Source organism: Eptatretus burgeri, chromosome 14 (genome assembly GCF_056783735.1).
Source record: "Eptatretus burgeri isolate ZD-2024b chromosome 14, Ebu_testis_v1, whole genome shotgun sequence".
In the NCBI taxonomy this organism is placed as follows: domain Eukaryota; kingdom Metazoa; phylum Chordata; class Myxini; order Myxiniformes; family Myxinidae; genus Eptatretus; species Eptatretus burgeri.
Window position 1 is genome coordinate 34,142,706 of NC_140974.1, and position 15,858 is coordinate 34,158,563.

The 15,858-nt window shown below is 42.9% G+C and overlaps 1 protein-coding gene across 3 annotated transcripts in view; it reads right to left on the reverse strand.

Moving 5' to 3' along the window:
• Positions 1–4,756: 4,756 nt before the first annotated feature.
• The window catches only part of PPT2 (palmitoyl-protein thioesterase 2), a 42,585-nt gene continuing 31,483 nt past the window's right edge, over positions 4,757–15,858 (reverse strand). For 2 of the 3 annotated variants that reach the window (XM_085854336.1, XM_085854338.1), the window contains exons 6-9: positions 12,214–12,297; positions 9,757–9,874; positions 9,562–9,616; positions 4,757–6,824 (exon numbers count right to left, since the gene is read on the reverse strand). In XM_085854336.1, the coding sequence (XP_085710462.1) occupies positions 6,681–6,824; positions 9,562–9,616; positions 9,757–9,874; positions 12,214–12,297 (401 nt within the window). In that variant the 3' untranslated portion in view covers positions 4,757–6,680. The remainder of the gene's footprint in view (positions 6,825–9,561; positions 9,617–9,756; positions 9,875–12,213; positions 12,298–15,858) is intronic. The other variant, XM_085854337.1, reaches the window with a different exon arrangement.

Here is a 15,858-nt window from a genome sequence, read left to right on the forward strand (position 1 = left end):
TCGATATATGCAAAATTTGTGGGATCAAAAGCCTTCACGCCCACTTTTTGTCGGGCCAATGGGGAGCGAGTTGAAAGGTCAAAGGGAGGGGGTCAAAGGCGAAGTTACGGGGGGATAAAAGGACGGTGTTCGTCAGTCAAAGGAGTAGTAAAAAGTCGGAACGAGGAAGAAGGGAGTCGTAAAGGTCGGAACGAGGCGAAGGAGAGTCGGAACGGAGGGGACGAGCTGTGGAGAGGCGGCGAGTCGGACGAAGGGTGCTCGCGGCGTGCAAGGAGCTGCGCGCCCGAGGGAGGCCGGCAGCGCGACCTGGCCGAGGTGGAGACGCGGGTCGCACATAATAAAGATCCTCTATACCCCGAGCATCAGCAACCCCCTCCTGTTTCCCCCCGCGCTGAGATAGTGCGACCAAGGGGGCCCCGTTCCCACCCCCCTGCCAGGCACTGTCCACGAGGCCCGCGGGTTGCGGGCGCATCGCGCTCCGCGTCTCATCACCAGACGGGTAGGCCCGACCTGGTCTCGGCCCCAGGCCTACCTCATTCTTGAGGGTATTTCTTTTCCTTGGTTTTGGGTATGTGTTGTCGGCGCCTGTGAAGTAGAATTGTATAAGTGTTGCCGTGTGCTCGGTAGTCGGAATTAGCTCTGCACTGTGTTTTCACTTTTGTGTTTGCTTTTTGTGTAAATGGGAATTGTGTTTTCTTTTTTTTGTGTGCATTTGGTGGAATTGTATTTGTGTGCTTCCCGTGTGCCGAGAATAAATGTGCTTTATTGTTGAACTGTTCTCCGCCGCTTCGCCTTTTTTCCCCATTGAACCCCATCTTGCTTCACGTGAAGGGTTGGTAGTGGGCTGAGTACGCCCGATAATTAATCGAACCGACGAGGTCGACGATAACACCGCTCGGTTATTCTGATAGTACGGAACGGGTCGCTTAAGTGGCCCGTGTCCGAAGTCGACCTGCGGCGAGGTGCGATCGCCCGGTCTACCCTCCGCGTGGGTACTTAGGTAGTTCGAATTTGGCGAGCAACCCTATCCCACGCGGGGGCTGATTGGCTCGATCGCGGTGAGACCGAAAGGTCCACCCGTGACTGGTTCCCGGCGTTAGTCCGAGAGGGTCACGACTGGATTGTCCGTCCGGTGGGCGACGTGCCGCGATTCGAGTTACGTGGCCGTCCGCACGCCGGCGGGCGCGAAGACCGCAACAATACAAAGCAGTTGATAGGATGGACGTTGAGCCACCAATCACATTTGGAGAAATACAGCACAGTCGACATAGCAAGAATGACAAGGCTATTATTACCTTGGCTCGGTGTTTGCAGTTTCAAAATCCAAACGTGCCACGAATGGCCGATTTGGTTCAGTGTGGACAAAACTTTGTACCAATAAACAAAATCATAAACTCGTAATTGGCATTCACAACCATCCTTGACAATGTTGTGGAATGTCGGCCGAGGCCCTCCCGTTTTGTTGTTTCTTCCTCCCTCACTTTTTCACCTTTATTACCTCTGCCACCGAAGTGAAGGAAGTTGATTTCATTCTTTTGTCTGTTTGTCTGTGTGCAGGATATCTCAAAAAGTTGTGGACTTATCGGGATGAAATCTTTGGGGGCAGCTTGGATGTGTGACAAGGATGAACTGATTAGATTTTGGTGAAAATCCGGATTCGGATAATATAATTTTTAAAGTAATTTTTTACCATTGAGAGATAGGGCCAAAAACGATATAGTACTGTATAGCATGATATTTCAAAAATGTAATGGGTCCGATACGTTCTCGTGAATCAGGCATTACGTGGCGGAGGGATGTGCTCTACCGCATGCCCTTCGAGTTCACTTTTAAAATTTGCACTGCAACCACTTTTAGTGATTGACACAAAACTTTCAACATAGGAACACCTCCCCTTAGATAATCTTTGAACAAAGTTACATGATGATTGGAAGGATAATTTGACCTGCGTTAAAGTCTGTTTTCTGTATGCATGGATTGCAGGCTGTTTCACGTATCAGGAATAGACGGCCTCAGACGAATTAAACATCATGTCATGACATGAAATGTCTCATAATTCTCAATCCAAACCTAAATCCTCTCTTTCCTATTTACCCTTTATTGGGAAGATTATATTTAATGTACAGTTCAATGTACATTAGAAAAAGATGAGCCTCAGGTTTGAGTCTTCCGTCTCAAACCTAATCGCAAAGGCGGGGGGGGGGGGGGGGGAGGGAAATAAATAAACAAGAAAGATGTCGTACATAGCATGATACTTGCAAAATCAAATCAAACAATAGTTGCCATAGAAACAGCAATTTGGCAATTTTGAAAATGATCTATCAAGTGTTTTACATGATGGAATATTATGTATAACAAATGTGGTTGATAGAATTTCTAATTGCAGAGGTGTTTTTCACGTTTCGGATCGCCTTGACCGCTGACCAAGTTTGACCAAATTTTCCTCACATACGTACAAATAATCTGCTTCAGTTTTAAATGTATATCTTCAAAAAAAATTGAGGTATGATAATAAATTCACAAAAGGTCCATTTGATTAAATGGGGTGAAATTGTCGTCAAGGAAACTGTCGACCTGTCAAAATGGATTGTTTTGTTTTTTAGTGAGCCAGGTCTGTGACCCAATGTGTAAATCAAATCCTGTTCAAATTTAAAGTTAATAGAATGAAAAGATGATTTTATCCGACCTTGAGCTTTGACCTCAACACTCAATATGCAAATTCTGTTCAACCAGCCTCCGCGTGGGTGGAGATTGCATATCACTGTACTTACTGAAAAAAAAAAACGGATATAGTCTGTATCCCAAGAACAATCTATAGGTGTGTAAGGGGTCCAAAGGGTATGTTTGAATAGTAGTTGGGGGTCTAAGGAGTAAGGTGATCTCCAGACGGAGGCCCCTGGAGTACCGGCGGAAAGTGGACGCAGCGACGCGCTGTTCTGGCACATGCTCCCATACCTGACCTAATGAGTCTAAAAGGTCAAGGGGTCTAACGGATGTAAAAGGTCCAAGCGGTTCATTCCAATCGTACATAATTGATAGACATACTGCCATGGCTCGACCATGGCTTCACCATCCACCCTTTTTTGGTTTTAAATACAGGGCAAAACAGAAAGGACAATATTTTTTATTTGACATCAGAATGACATCAAACTGGCTTCATATTATGTAGAAAATAACAGAACAACTTTGTTTAACATATATTATAGAAAAACTTTTCAATTAAAAATAAAAAATGCTAATTATTATTGTGACAAAGTTATGGCATATTAAAAATATGTAGTCCTTTGTTTACCCTGTATGTATAGATATCAAGTCAATCGGATGTAAATTTACGATTGGTTACCTTGACCTAAAACACCAGAGGTTTCCAGATTTTAACTAGCTCTATCAGTTGGTTAAGAATTGTCACCTGTAGATGACTGATAGACAAACATACTCAAGGAACCAATATATCGTAGGTGCGATTGCTCGATTTCACAAGTAATAAACGCAATTTAAATCCGAGTTTATGACGTGAGTATTGCTGGCCGAGTAAGTCAAAAATAAATGATCATCATTCTTTAAGAAACGAACAAATAATCGGATTCTAACAGGATGCGATCCGTCTTTCAATCCTTTTACTAATTATGCTGAATCTCTTTTAAAACCAGACCAAGTTGAAAGAATAATCGTTGGAGCACATCACAAATCCCTACAATTCTCACCCAGAGCAAAGTTGAAAGATGGCAAAAAGTTCCACCAAGAATGACCCAATGTCAAATTATGAATTTTTTTTTTCCTTTTTCACCATGGCGATCATAACTACCAAGTTTGGTGAATTTCTGCGTAACCGTTTTCGGAGATAGCGTGACAGAGAGACAGACAGAGGAAAATACAATATCCCAGTTTTTTTTTTTTCAAAAAGCATGGGGATAAAGAGCTCAGGGTAGACAGTAGCAAATCATGACCACCCCTCACCCCCCCACCCTTTGCCTCTCCCACTGTGGCAGACAAACAGTGAGGCTTAAGTATTGCATCACTAAGCAAATGCAAGTAGTTAATTCAAGCTTTCACCCTTAAATGTGATGTGGGGAAAAGGATAGAAACTTTTCCACAACTTTAGTGATTTCAGAGGTATTTAAGACATCTCAACTAGAACAGTGTGCCACCATTTGTGCCTTGTGATCACGTGCTGTAAATGTTATTCCGATTCAATTAAAAAGGCCTTGCTTGCTTGTGACTGCTTGAAGAAGCTGAAAGCAGGAATTGGACATACATTAGCAGGTACTTGTAATCTCTGTGCCCCCATCGTGTCTCAACCATGAGGCGGCTGCAGCAAATTGCTTCGAATAACTTACCATATTATTTTGCAACTGGGAACAGATATATATATTCCTTGACAATTCAGAACAGGCCAAGGCCTGCCTTCTGAACTGCAGAGAAGTCTCTCTCATCTGTACTAGCAGGGGCAGTTTTAACAGCTCAAATAAATTCACCAAATCATCAATAAACAGACACAAATATCCCCACAGGCGAACCGACCTACCAGATTCACTCTTGTTGGGCATCGTCAGGATCAGTGTAGGCCCGAGTTGAACAATTTGAAGTTTGAACGTTCATTGAACAATGTGCCAAGAGATCTGGGCAGTCATAAAATATATTTGCTCATCATGAATTGGCCTTCAAGGATGCATTCCATGCTGTATATCAAAGGCTAAGCTCACTGGAAGCTGAACAACTCGTACTTCAGGAAGATAAATAGCATTGGCCAAGGCTGTTAAAAGTCAAAATAATTTATTACAAGGAAAATGAAGGGATCAAAAGGGGAACATTTGGAAAGTAACACTGGCAAACAATAATTCATTCAATTTCAAGGAAAACAAAACAAAACAGCATTTGGATCAAAACAAAATAAAGGATAAGTTGAGAAAGAAGATAATTAAATTATTCATTAGAACTTGCCAGAGAAAAACTATGACATATAAAAGAGTGGGTAGACCAGAGCTTCACACGAGTACCAAGCAATCTTACACCAAAAGGGAATTGTTTTTAAAAGTTTCTTTCATCACTCACTACCACCTCCAAAGTCGACCTGCCAATCCAGCCCTGACCTCTTGATCAATGTGACCCAGACCTGTCAACACAGGCACTTGCAGGAACACCAGAGACAGTTGTGCTTTGGCAAGTTTTTAGTACAGCTCGTCTCAACAAATCATGTGATGCCCCACTGCCATGGCCTCCAGCCACCTGCTCCAAGCTTTTGCCACCCGCTCCAACCCCAAGCTCAGCCACCTGAGTCAGAAGGGGTTGGGGGGGGAGGGAGGGTGGTTGAGGCCAGGGTGGTTGAGCCATCACACAAATTATCCAGCCAGCGGCTGCACCCCAAACCACAACGTTCCACCATACACATTGCTGCAGAATAGTTTTCACTTTTCCTTGGCTATTTCACCACGGTAGAAGCCATGTTGTTCTCGGAGGCTATGAGTAGCTTCCTCCTTTGTCTTACATCACCGCCAAATATTCATGAGTATTCCTAAAATGGGTTTTGATTGAAAGTCCAACCATCACCCTTTTCTCAGTGATTAAAACAAATTTCGAAGTTGATACCACATCTCTTGGGATAAAATATTCCACATTAGCATTTCACAGAACGAAAAATCGAGTTCAATGCGATCGTTTCGACGTCATCTTTAAACTTAAGAACCACAGAAGTCACAAATGCCTGTCAAAGCCTGTCATCGTGTTTCAGGCATTTCTAGCGGGAAGGGACATCAGAACAAACGGGGTGCAAAGGAAGCAGGACGTTGGGATAGGGGAGGAGAGGGGTTAAAGCACTCTATGCATAGGTAAGTTTCTCTTCCTTTCCTCCTCGCCCAAATTTTTTTGGCAAACAGGACGGCTCATTGGTCCGTCAGCAAAGCGACAGGTAAGCTCTGCTCATTATTTAATAAATATAAAAGTGCTGCTGAAGTTGTGCCAATTCACACACTTAAGGATAGCATCATTCGAACCTAACATAGACCAATGCCAAAATCCCAAATATAAAACTACTTCCTTGAAAACTAAAACTATGCATGGCAAGAAAAAGAGTTCTACGAAAGGGACCTCCTTTCAGATATACACGAGGTGGGGCAGGCAGGAGGCGTGGGGGCGAGGGCTTGAGAGCGTGATGAGAAGAAGCTGATATAGGAAAAGGAAGGGGAATGTGCAGAGAAGGGAAAGGAGGTTTAAAAGAGATGGTGACAAAAGGAGGATGGGGGTAGGGGTGGGGATCAAAAATTTCATTTTTTTTGCATATGGCCCCCATACTTAATATATGGCCCCCAAACGGAGATGAATGACTTCACTGCACGCAACTCCATTCCAAAGACCCTCATTTCGCTGAAAATAATAATTTGTACGACATACCTTCACAATTTAATATTCACAACAAAATGCTCATTTTACATTTTGTTGATAAATCAACACAGTGCATCAAAGGCAAAGATTCAAGATTTACATTGCAATATATCTCATCTAATTTGTGTCGCTGAGCCCCATCATCCAAAGGTTCCCAACAATTTTTCAAAAACCTTAAACACGTAAGGCACGTGAGGAGGCCAAGCTGATGCCTGACGAAGTGCAGCTCAGTGCAGGAAACAAAACACGACAAAAATCTACCCTAACGGCATTGCATGGAAGTCGGGCGACCATGGAGGTAATTAGTCCAGCCAGGGGATGATGTAGTTATAGGCAACGGATTCATTGCGGTGCCAATTGGTGTGGTGCACTCCCGAAATGCTGTACACGAACAGCCGGCCATTTTGCTGGAAGGTACGTAGACCGAATGAATCATTCTTGTACACCTTGAGGAAAAGACAAAGCTTAAGTAAAACATGTAGCAGTCAGTACATTCCGGAGGCTGTTGCGATTATGCACCAATATGGGGCTTGAGACATTAAGCTTCCAGGGCAAGATAACAAATACAATACAAAATAGCCTCACATTTACAGGACAAATAACCATGCAGGTATAATGCAACATGAGAGAACCATAAGGGATGGCAGGATGGTTCAGATGTAGCACACAGATGTAGCATTTGAGCCATCTAATCTGGCTTCAGTTCCCAACCAGACCAAAAACCGTCACCCTGGTGTTGTACAGGCAGGGCTGGGCATAAACGAGTCTGCCGTCCATCAGATGGGACATTAAGTCGGGGACTAAGTAATTGGTTGCTTACAAGTGGACATTATAGATCCCATCCTATATTTTACGTAGATTTGTCAATTAGCACCAGCTCCCTGGTGAAATTCCAAATTGATGCCCACACAACTACGGCTTAGAGTAGATGACAATGACAAACACCAAGTATTTGCGTGCCAAGATAACTGCCCATCAGGCAGAAAGGGAATGGGATTACAATACACACTTCAAGTGGTTGAAAGGATCTTCTTTAATGGCCACAATGATTTCCATGTTCTTGTGGGGTTGGCTCGCGGAAGTTTTTGGCCCAAGTATTTCATGAACAGGCTGGCCGGGCCTGATGTTCGACGAAGTAGTTAGGGTAGAAATTTGTAAGTTGTTTATGGTGCTGGAAAGAGCTCGCCTACTCTTTGCGAAGGACACTGTGGGGTCGTTAACATCCATCAACTAATGCCAGCAGCACTCATCCGAGAGATGGCACACACATTGATGGATCGCCCTACCCGTGAAACACTGGGATGCCAGTTTATAAATGGGTCAGGATTCAAACGCAGGCAAGACAGCTGAGAGGCGAGTGTGTGTACCTCGAGGCCATTCTGCTTGCCTAAAGTGGGGAAAGCACATGATAATACATGCATGAAGCATGTTAAAAAAAAAATAAAAAAAAAAAAATATATATATATATATATATATATATATATATATATATATATATACATATATATATATATATATATATATATATATATATATATATATATATATATATATATACATATACATATATACAGTGGACTAGGCATAAGTCGTCACCATCGGGACCGAGAAACAAGTGACGACTTAGACATGTGACGACTTACGCGTATGCGAACATTCATGATGACTGTGGGTTGAAGGATGAAGTCCGCGTGGCCTGGACACGTATGTGTGAGAGGGAACAACAATCTCTAAGCCGGCTATTGTACCAAAAGGGAAACACAATCCTCGGGGCATAGGTGGGGGTTCATTGGTGAGTTGGAAAGTAATCAAGCAAAGATGGAATTCATGAATCACTTTATCAAAAGTAAAGATAATGAACAACTGTAAGACAACTCGTATACCATCGGTGATGGTATATGACCATCGACAAATGTGGAATGAATGGCTGTTAGAATTCATTCACTGGAATGAATGTAGAATGAGTTTTCATATGGAATGAAAACTCATATACCAGACAAATTACATGACACACAGTCATCGTGATGACTACCACTCATTACCGATGTGAAAGTGAGTGTGGTGATGTACAAAACAAGCCAATATAAAACCGTGATCGGACTTCAACACTAAGCTCGATCGATCCTTTACTCCTTCGCCAGAGACTGCATTGCGCAGCCTGTCTACCTCTTCAGATGCATGTGGGACGGCGCGCTGACTGAGCTGAACGCAGCGCAGTTATAAAGAGCCCGCGCATCTCGATTCCATGAAATCGGGCTTCTCACGAGGCAGCAGTTCCGTGTGACGAGTTAGGCATGGTAATTTACTTGAATTTCCATTACGCGGGAACGGACAACATCTGACGACTTAGAGATGATGACTTACAGACTTTATTCAAAGTCTGTAAGCTGATTTAACATCAGATAAATTCGGGACTTTTTGATGCTGCCGACTTAGGCGAAGTGACGAGTTACACGCTGCCGACTTAGCCTAGTCTACTGTACATATAAAATAAATAATAATAATAATTAAAAATAAATAACTTTACATGTGGAGTACAAACTATCAGTTGTAAATATTTAAACAAGAAGCTGATGCTCTCGGTCCCCCACCTTTTGGATGGTGTGAGGGATAGATAGATCTATGTAATATGAAAGCTAAAGATGAACAGTTTTTGAAATATCACGTACACAAGCCAAGTCACCGAGATGGTTGCCATGGCAACATAATTTAACCAACCACAGTCTTAATCTAATCAGGATGAGATAATATCATGAGGAATAGATGTCTGCAACATGAAAGCTAAATGTTCAACGGGTTTTGAAATATTGTGTACACAAAAGTACATGGACGGATGATTTGCCAGTTGGACGGAACTCATTTTATTCCCGTCTCTGACATTGTCGGAGGGGCGGGGGACAACTATAGTATAACAGTACAAAAGCCGAGCTTCATTCATGTTAAAACGATTTCTGGTATTTTTGCTTTTAAAAACGTTAATCTTCAAATCATGGTAAAGCCGTCACATGAAGGACAAAGACAGAAGAATCAACACACTATGTGAACATTGAACTGAGAATCCCAGCATCAAGAGCCATGGGCACGGATGGCAACACCAAACAGGTGTTTGCATTTACCTTTATGGTCAATACAAGCACCTGTTTGGTTTTTGAAATCTGGACAGTATTGAAAACATGTCTGTACCTCTTGATCCTTCAAGTCTTGTACAGTTTCATTGGAATCATAAAAACCAAAGTGACTGAAAAGAGAGAGAGAAAGAGAGAATAAATATTAAATATGGAGAGCACAGTAAGTCATTGCTCTCCTTTTAAATCACCATACACTTAACATATTAAACTACAGGTTGTGTCATATAGCAGTGCCACTGCTGGGCTGTACCTGGATTGCCATGGAGTAATGACACCATCATCTGGTCCACCAATGAGAACCAGACGCTGAACTCGAAGAAAGTTTTCCTTCCATTCTGACAACAGCACATTCATACAGCTCATGAGCACTGTGGAAGAAATCTCCTTCAACACAAATAGACTTTCTAAAGCTGTACAACAATAACCTTTCACCCAAATTACAAAGAGTATCCCAAAGAGCAACACCTCATTAATAAAGGAGTAATATGAGTGCAAAACCGTAGCCTATGCAAATGTTTAAGAACCTCTCCCTGCAAATAAAACACCTGCATGCTCTAGAATCTAAATCAATACAAGACTGGGCATTTAACAATTAGAGCCTCTCCAGGGTATTTGTGATGGCGACCCCGATCACACAACAAGCTACAGAGTGTGACCCTCTTATAGATTAAGAATAAAATTTTAATTATTTAGGATGTGTATTTTCAACGTAAAACTTGCAACACAATTTCATTGCTGTGCAAAGCTGTATGCATGTGTTGCAATTTATTAATTGCTTTGGAATGGATGACAGGGATTACAGGAAATCTAACTGCAAACACACCCCGAGGAATGGGCACGACTAACTCGGACAGAATCCACAATGAAGGTATAAAATAAATTTGGTTAAATTAGATTTAACAAGCAGCTGATACTCCAGGTCCCCCAATTTTTGGGTGGTATGAGGAATAGATCTGTGTAATATGAAAGCTCAATCTTGAACGTTTTTTTGAAACATCAAGTGCACAAGCCAAGTTACCAAGATGGTTGCCATGGCAACAGAATTCAGCTGATGAGGAAAATTTATCTGCAATTTGAAAGCTAAATGTTCAACGGTTTTTGAAATGTTGCATACACAAAAGTACATGGACGGATGATTGGTCGATTGGCGAGTTGGAGCTCATTTTAATGTCCCTCATCTCCGACCTTCATCCAAATCCGTCCGTAACTTTTTGAGGTATAATGCTATAATAATGTATATCGTTTTGGCCGCGTCTCTCAATGGTGAAGAATCGCTTAATTCTAGTATCCGGATCAAGATATTCACCAAAATCAAATCAGTTTGTCGTTACACACCCAACCTGTCCACTAAGTTTCGCTGAATCTGTCCTCAACGTTTTGAGATATCCTGCTCACAGGCAGACAAACAAAGAGAGAGATAGATAGGGGTGAAAACATTACCTCCGTCCACCTTCGGTGGGCGGACGTAACTATTGAACTATGTTGAAGGCCATTCGGGTGCCGAGTTGAGCCTGTCGGCCTTGCAGCATACCTCAAAACAGTAAAAAGTGTGGACAAAAACACACTCTGGAATGGCCATGGCTGACTTTGAGGACACAACTCACATTCAAGGTAGAAAATCAACTTAGGGTCAAATTCGACATCAACATGTTATGGTTACATTAGAGAATATTATCAAACTACATATACACAAAGCTGCCCGTGTGCACTAATCAAGCCTTTATGCCAGTGGTTTGAACCGGCGGTCCACGGACCCCCAGGGGGTACGTGATGCTTCATCAGGGGGTACATGAGATACATTTTGATTTGAGGCAGCAAACGAGAAGCTGTTTGTACACGTTGTATGGTATAAACCATGGGTCCTGAAGCTCATGTGGATGAGGAGCAACAGTCAATGATGTCATAAAATATTGAAATTTTCTTCAGGCACAGAATCTGATCAAGTGATTGGTTGAATGAAAGCCCTCTCGACGCTCATTACAGTGATGCATGTTTACAGGTCACAGATCATGTTGTTGGCTGAAGGCATGGCTGTGCTTCTAATGCAATGCACCCTGTAGGTTAGGGCAGGATATTTTTTTGTGTTTTTAGGCCTGATTTCAACCCGTTAATGAGCACAGATGTTGATGCAGTAAATACACCTTTGTTTGGCATCAGATATGAAGTTGGTGGCCAAGTTTCATCAAAATGGTGTTTGGTTCAAGTGATAATGACTGAAATGTTTACAGACTGACTGACTGACACTGCTCGATTGTATAAGCTCACCGGACTAAAGTCCAGGTGAGCTAAAAAAAAATGACTGAGTCACCATTGAGAAGAACAGGCACAGAAAACTTGGACATAGTCCACATTCACATGAAAAAAAAATTATGGTTAAATCCGGCATAAATAATGCCTTTGGCTGCGGAGGAATAAAAAAATGTTACGGTTAATTATTTAACTTTGTCAAACTGTACCGAAGGCGCTAGGAGGCGATGTAGTAAAGTAGGCCATCCGGGGTGATATATTAAAAAGTAAATCTGCATCCACTTTCACCAATAGCCTCACTCTTTCAGGGTGGAGACAATAAAAGTTCTTTAGATATATTTTTATTTTTAAAGCATTCCAAACGAGCAAGAAATTAAATAGAAGGCAATGGGTAGCCCATGTGAAAATAATTTGACAAACATGAGCTATGCTGTGGAAAGCGAGGCCACAGGAGCTTCACCTTGGGATTTCTGGTTGTAGCTCTGGTTATTGAGTACGGCAAGGAAGCGGCTGCTGGCTCGGTAACGTTCCTGGTGATGGGGGTCTGGGGGAACAGTCATCAAGAGAATGAAGTTGGGGTAAAATTAAAATTGAACAAATAAAAACAAAACTGAATTATTTATCACTTCAGCAAGTGGAAATATTTTAGCACAAAAAAAAAGCATTTTTTATAAAAAGGACATTTTACATCTGGCACTTTCTAACAGAGAAAGGAATGGCTATTTTAATTTTCATTTGATGCTCTGTCCTTAATACAGTGTAAACTAGAGGGGGAGCACTCTGTAGAGTGCAAAACCTCCGCCGCCAATACTGCGAGGTCACTCAAGTGAACCTGATATCCTATTCATTCAATTTGACGTCAACAGTGCTCAGAGAGTTATAGTTTGCAACTTTCCTTTTTACATACTCAATTTATTCATCATAACTAGATTCCTTGAGACAGAAATTGATTTTACGTGGGTATATCCACCTGAAGTTCCAAAATCAGCCGCAATTATAATTTTGGCATGTTTTTTTTGTTGGAAATCACTTATAACATGTAGAAATGCAAAAAATAAAAAAATAAAAAAAAGAGATTTTGTTGAAAAAAAAGTTGCAAAATTTTTTTTTCTCCAACAATTTTTTTTTGGAGGGGGAGGGGGGTTGGAAATCACTTAAAACATGTAGAAATGCAAAAAAAAAAATTTCAAATATTTTTTCAAAATGGCCGCCATAGCGGCCATATTGGATTTTGTCCAAAATCTAATGGCATGATCCTTGGACCATACCTAACCCCCCCCCCTCCACCAAGTTTCGTCGAAATCCGTCGAGGAGTTTTTCCATAATACTGTTCACAAACAAACAAACAAACAAACAAACAAACAGAAAGGGGTGAAAACAGTAACCTCCGATCTTCGATGGCGGAGGTTAATGAGACCTAAAAAAACAAACAAATATATAATTCTGTTGCTGTAACCTATATGATTGAAGAATTGATCAAAATAATCCAGTGTTCATTGAATTCTTTAAATAAGAGTGGTTTCATCTCCATTAGACGGGCGATGCTGTTTTCCCTTTTCGAGTTCATCGTTTTTGCTCAATTTCCATACATTGTCATTGTACATATTTTACGGTTCTATTATCAGCAAAACACGTAATTATCAAAATAATTTGTAGCTTAGGTGTTGAAATACTCCAAATGTCCTTCAACCAGTGGGGAGAATTAGTCAGTGGTAGGCATGGACAAGGAAAAAAGACAAGAGTTTTTGAATTCCGTTAGCATTGAGATGCCTCTCTTCAATGGCTCATACAGCATTTGTCTTCTCAACAGGAAAACGTTTGCAAAATCCATGTTCCTTTGTCTACCTTTTATATACGTGTAATATATATATATATAATATATATATATATATATATATATATATATATATATATATATATATATATATATATATATTGTTGTGGTTGACGAAATTCGCAAACCACCATTCAGGTCCCTTAGGTGAGATATCTCTGTAAGTATATGTGTAGTTAGGCCCAAACCCGTTGTTTAGAGGGAATAAATGTCATTCATGCGGGCTGCGACCCTTTTAGATAGCTGTTTTTCTTTTACTATCTTTATTTTGGACCAGCCGCCATTACTACCATTACTACCATTACTACCACCACCAACCACGTCTCAACAGCCATCACACAACAACCACCAGCCGCAACGCCGCTTCACAACAACAACAACGCCAACAGCCACGACCTTTACCGTCACAACTCGCTCTTGTAACCATCGCATCACCGTCATTCCCGCGCCGCTTGTGGGCACCGATACTGGACTCGTGCAGGGTGCGCACCGAGCAGCGGGTGCAGAAACACCACGGATCAAAAACGACTCACGCCCACTTCTGTTCCGTCTTATCAGCGAGCATGGGGCGATTTGGCCCCGCCTCCAGGTGCGTCGGAGTAATATCGCTATATGCAAATTCGTGGATCAAAAAGCATTCACGCCCACTTTTCCTCGGTCCAATGGGGAGCCAGTTAGAGGTGAAGGGTCGGAGGTAAAGGGTCGAAGGTGAAGGAGCGAAGCCACGGGGGCTATAAAGGGCCGCGTTCACTCGTAGTAGGAGTCAGTCAAGTGGAGTTCGGAGTTGAGTTGGGAAGAGCCAGTCAAGAGAGGAGTCGGAGAAGGCAGTTGGACGGAGCTGTGGAGAGTTGGAGAGGTGGCGGCGGTGAAGGCAGTCGAGGGGGTGCTCGTGTCAGAGTCGGGGAGCTGCGGAGAGGAGAGGCCGGCAACGCGACCGAGGTCGTGGTGGAGACGCTCGTCGCGGGACCCGAGCCAGGGAGATATCCTCCTTCCCCCGAGCATCAACAACCCCCTCCTGTTTCCCCCCGCGCTGAGATAGTGCGAGAAGGGGGCCCCGTTCCCACCCCATTCCAGACACTGTCTGCGAGGCCCGCGGAGTCGGGGCGCCACCGCCATTTTGCGGCTCATCATCAGACGGGTAGGCCCGACGCGGTCTCGGCCCCAGGCCCGTCTGCCCCCATCATCCTTGAGGGTGGTCCTTTTCTTTTGCTTTGAGTATATGTGTTGTCGGCGCCGTCTGTGAAGTAAAACTGTATAAGTGTTGCCGTGTGCTCGGTCGTCGGTTAGATCTGCATTGTGTTTTGCTTTTACATTTGCTTTTTGTGTATTATTGTGTGTTTCTTCTTCTCTTTTACATTTGCTTTTGGTGTAATTGTATATGTGTGCTTTCCGTTCATCGCGAAATAAATGTGCTTTATGTTGAACTGTTTTCCCGTTTCGCTTCGTCTTTTCCTTTATTGAATCTCCATCTTACTTCACGTAAAGGGTTGGTCGTGGGCAAATACGCCCGATAATTAATCGAACCGTCGAGGCCGACGATAATACCGCTCGGTTATCCCGATAGTACGGAACGGGTCGCTTAAAGTGGCCCGTGTCCGAAGTCGACCTGCGGCGAGGTGCGATCGCCCGGTCTACCCTCCGTGTGGGTATTTAGGTAGGTCGAATTTGGCGAGCAACCCTATCCCACGCGGGGGGCCGATTGGCACGATCGTGGTGAGGCCGAAAGGCCCACCCGTGACTAGTTCCCGGCGTTAGTCCGAGAGGGTCACGACGGGATTGTCCGTCCGGTGGGCGACGTGCCGCGATTCGAGTTACGTGACCGTTCGCACGCCGGCGGGCGCGAATCCGCAACAATATATATATATATATATATATATATATATATATATATATATATATATATATATATATATATATATATATATATATATATATATATATATATATATTGTTGAGGTTCTCGGAACCGCATGCATCCAAAAGATAGTGGTCCCAAGACAGTTATTCCATTAAATATACGTGTAAATAGTCCTTTTCCTTTTGTCTAGCGGGACATGACCTTGCTGGAAACAGAGTGGTGTGGTTTCCGGCCAAAATTAGCAGGCCGCCTGAGGGGTCGGGGCCAATCGGAGTGCCCAATTAAGGTGATGACGCTTCGCTTCAGGGTGGCCCCCCCACCCCGCAATTTCTATAAAGGTCGGAGCGGTCCCTCCGCCTCTCTCTCTCTGCCTCGCCCTCGTCGACATCGCCACAACCAGCCTCCTGCTGCCT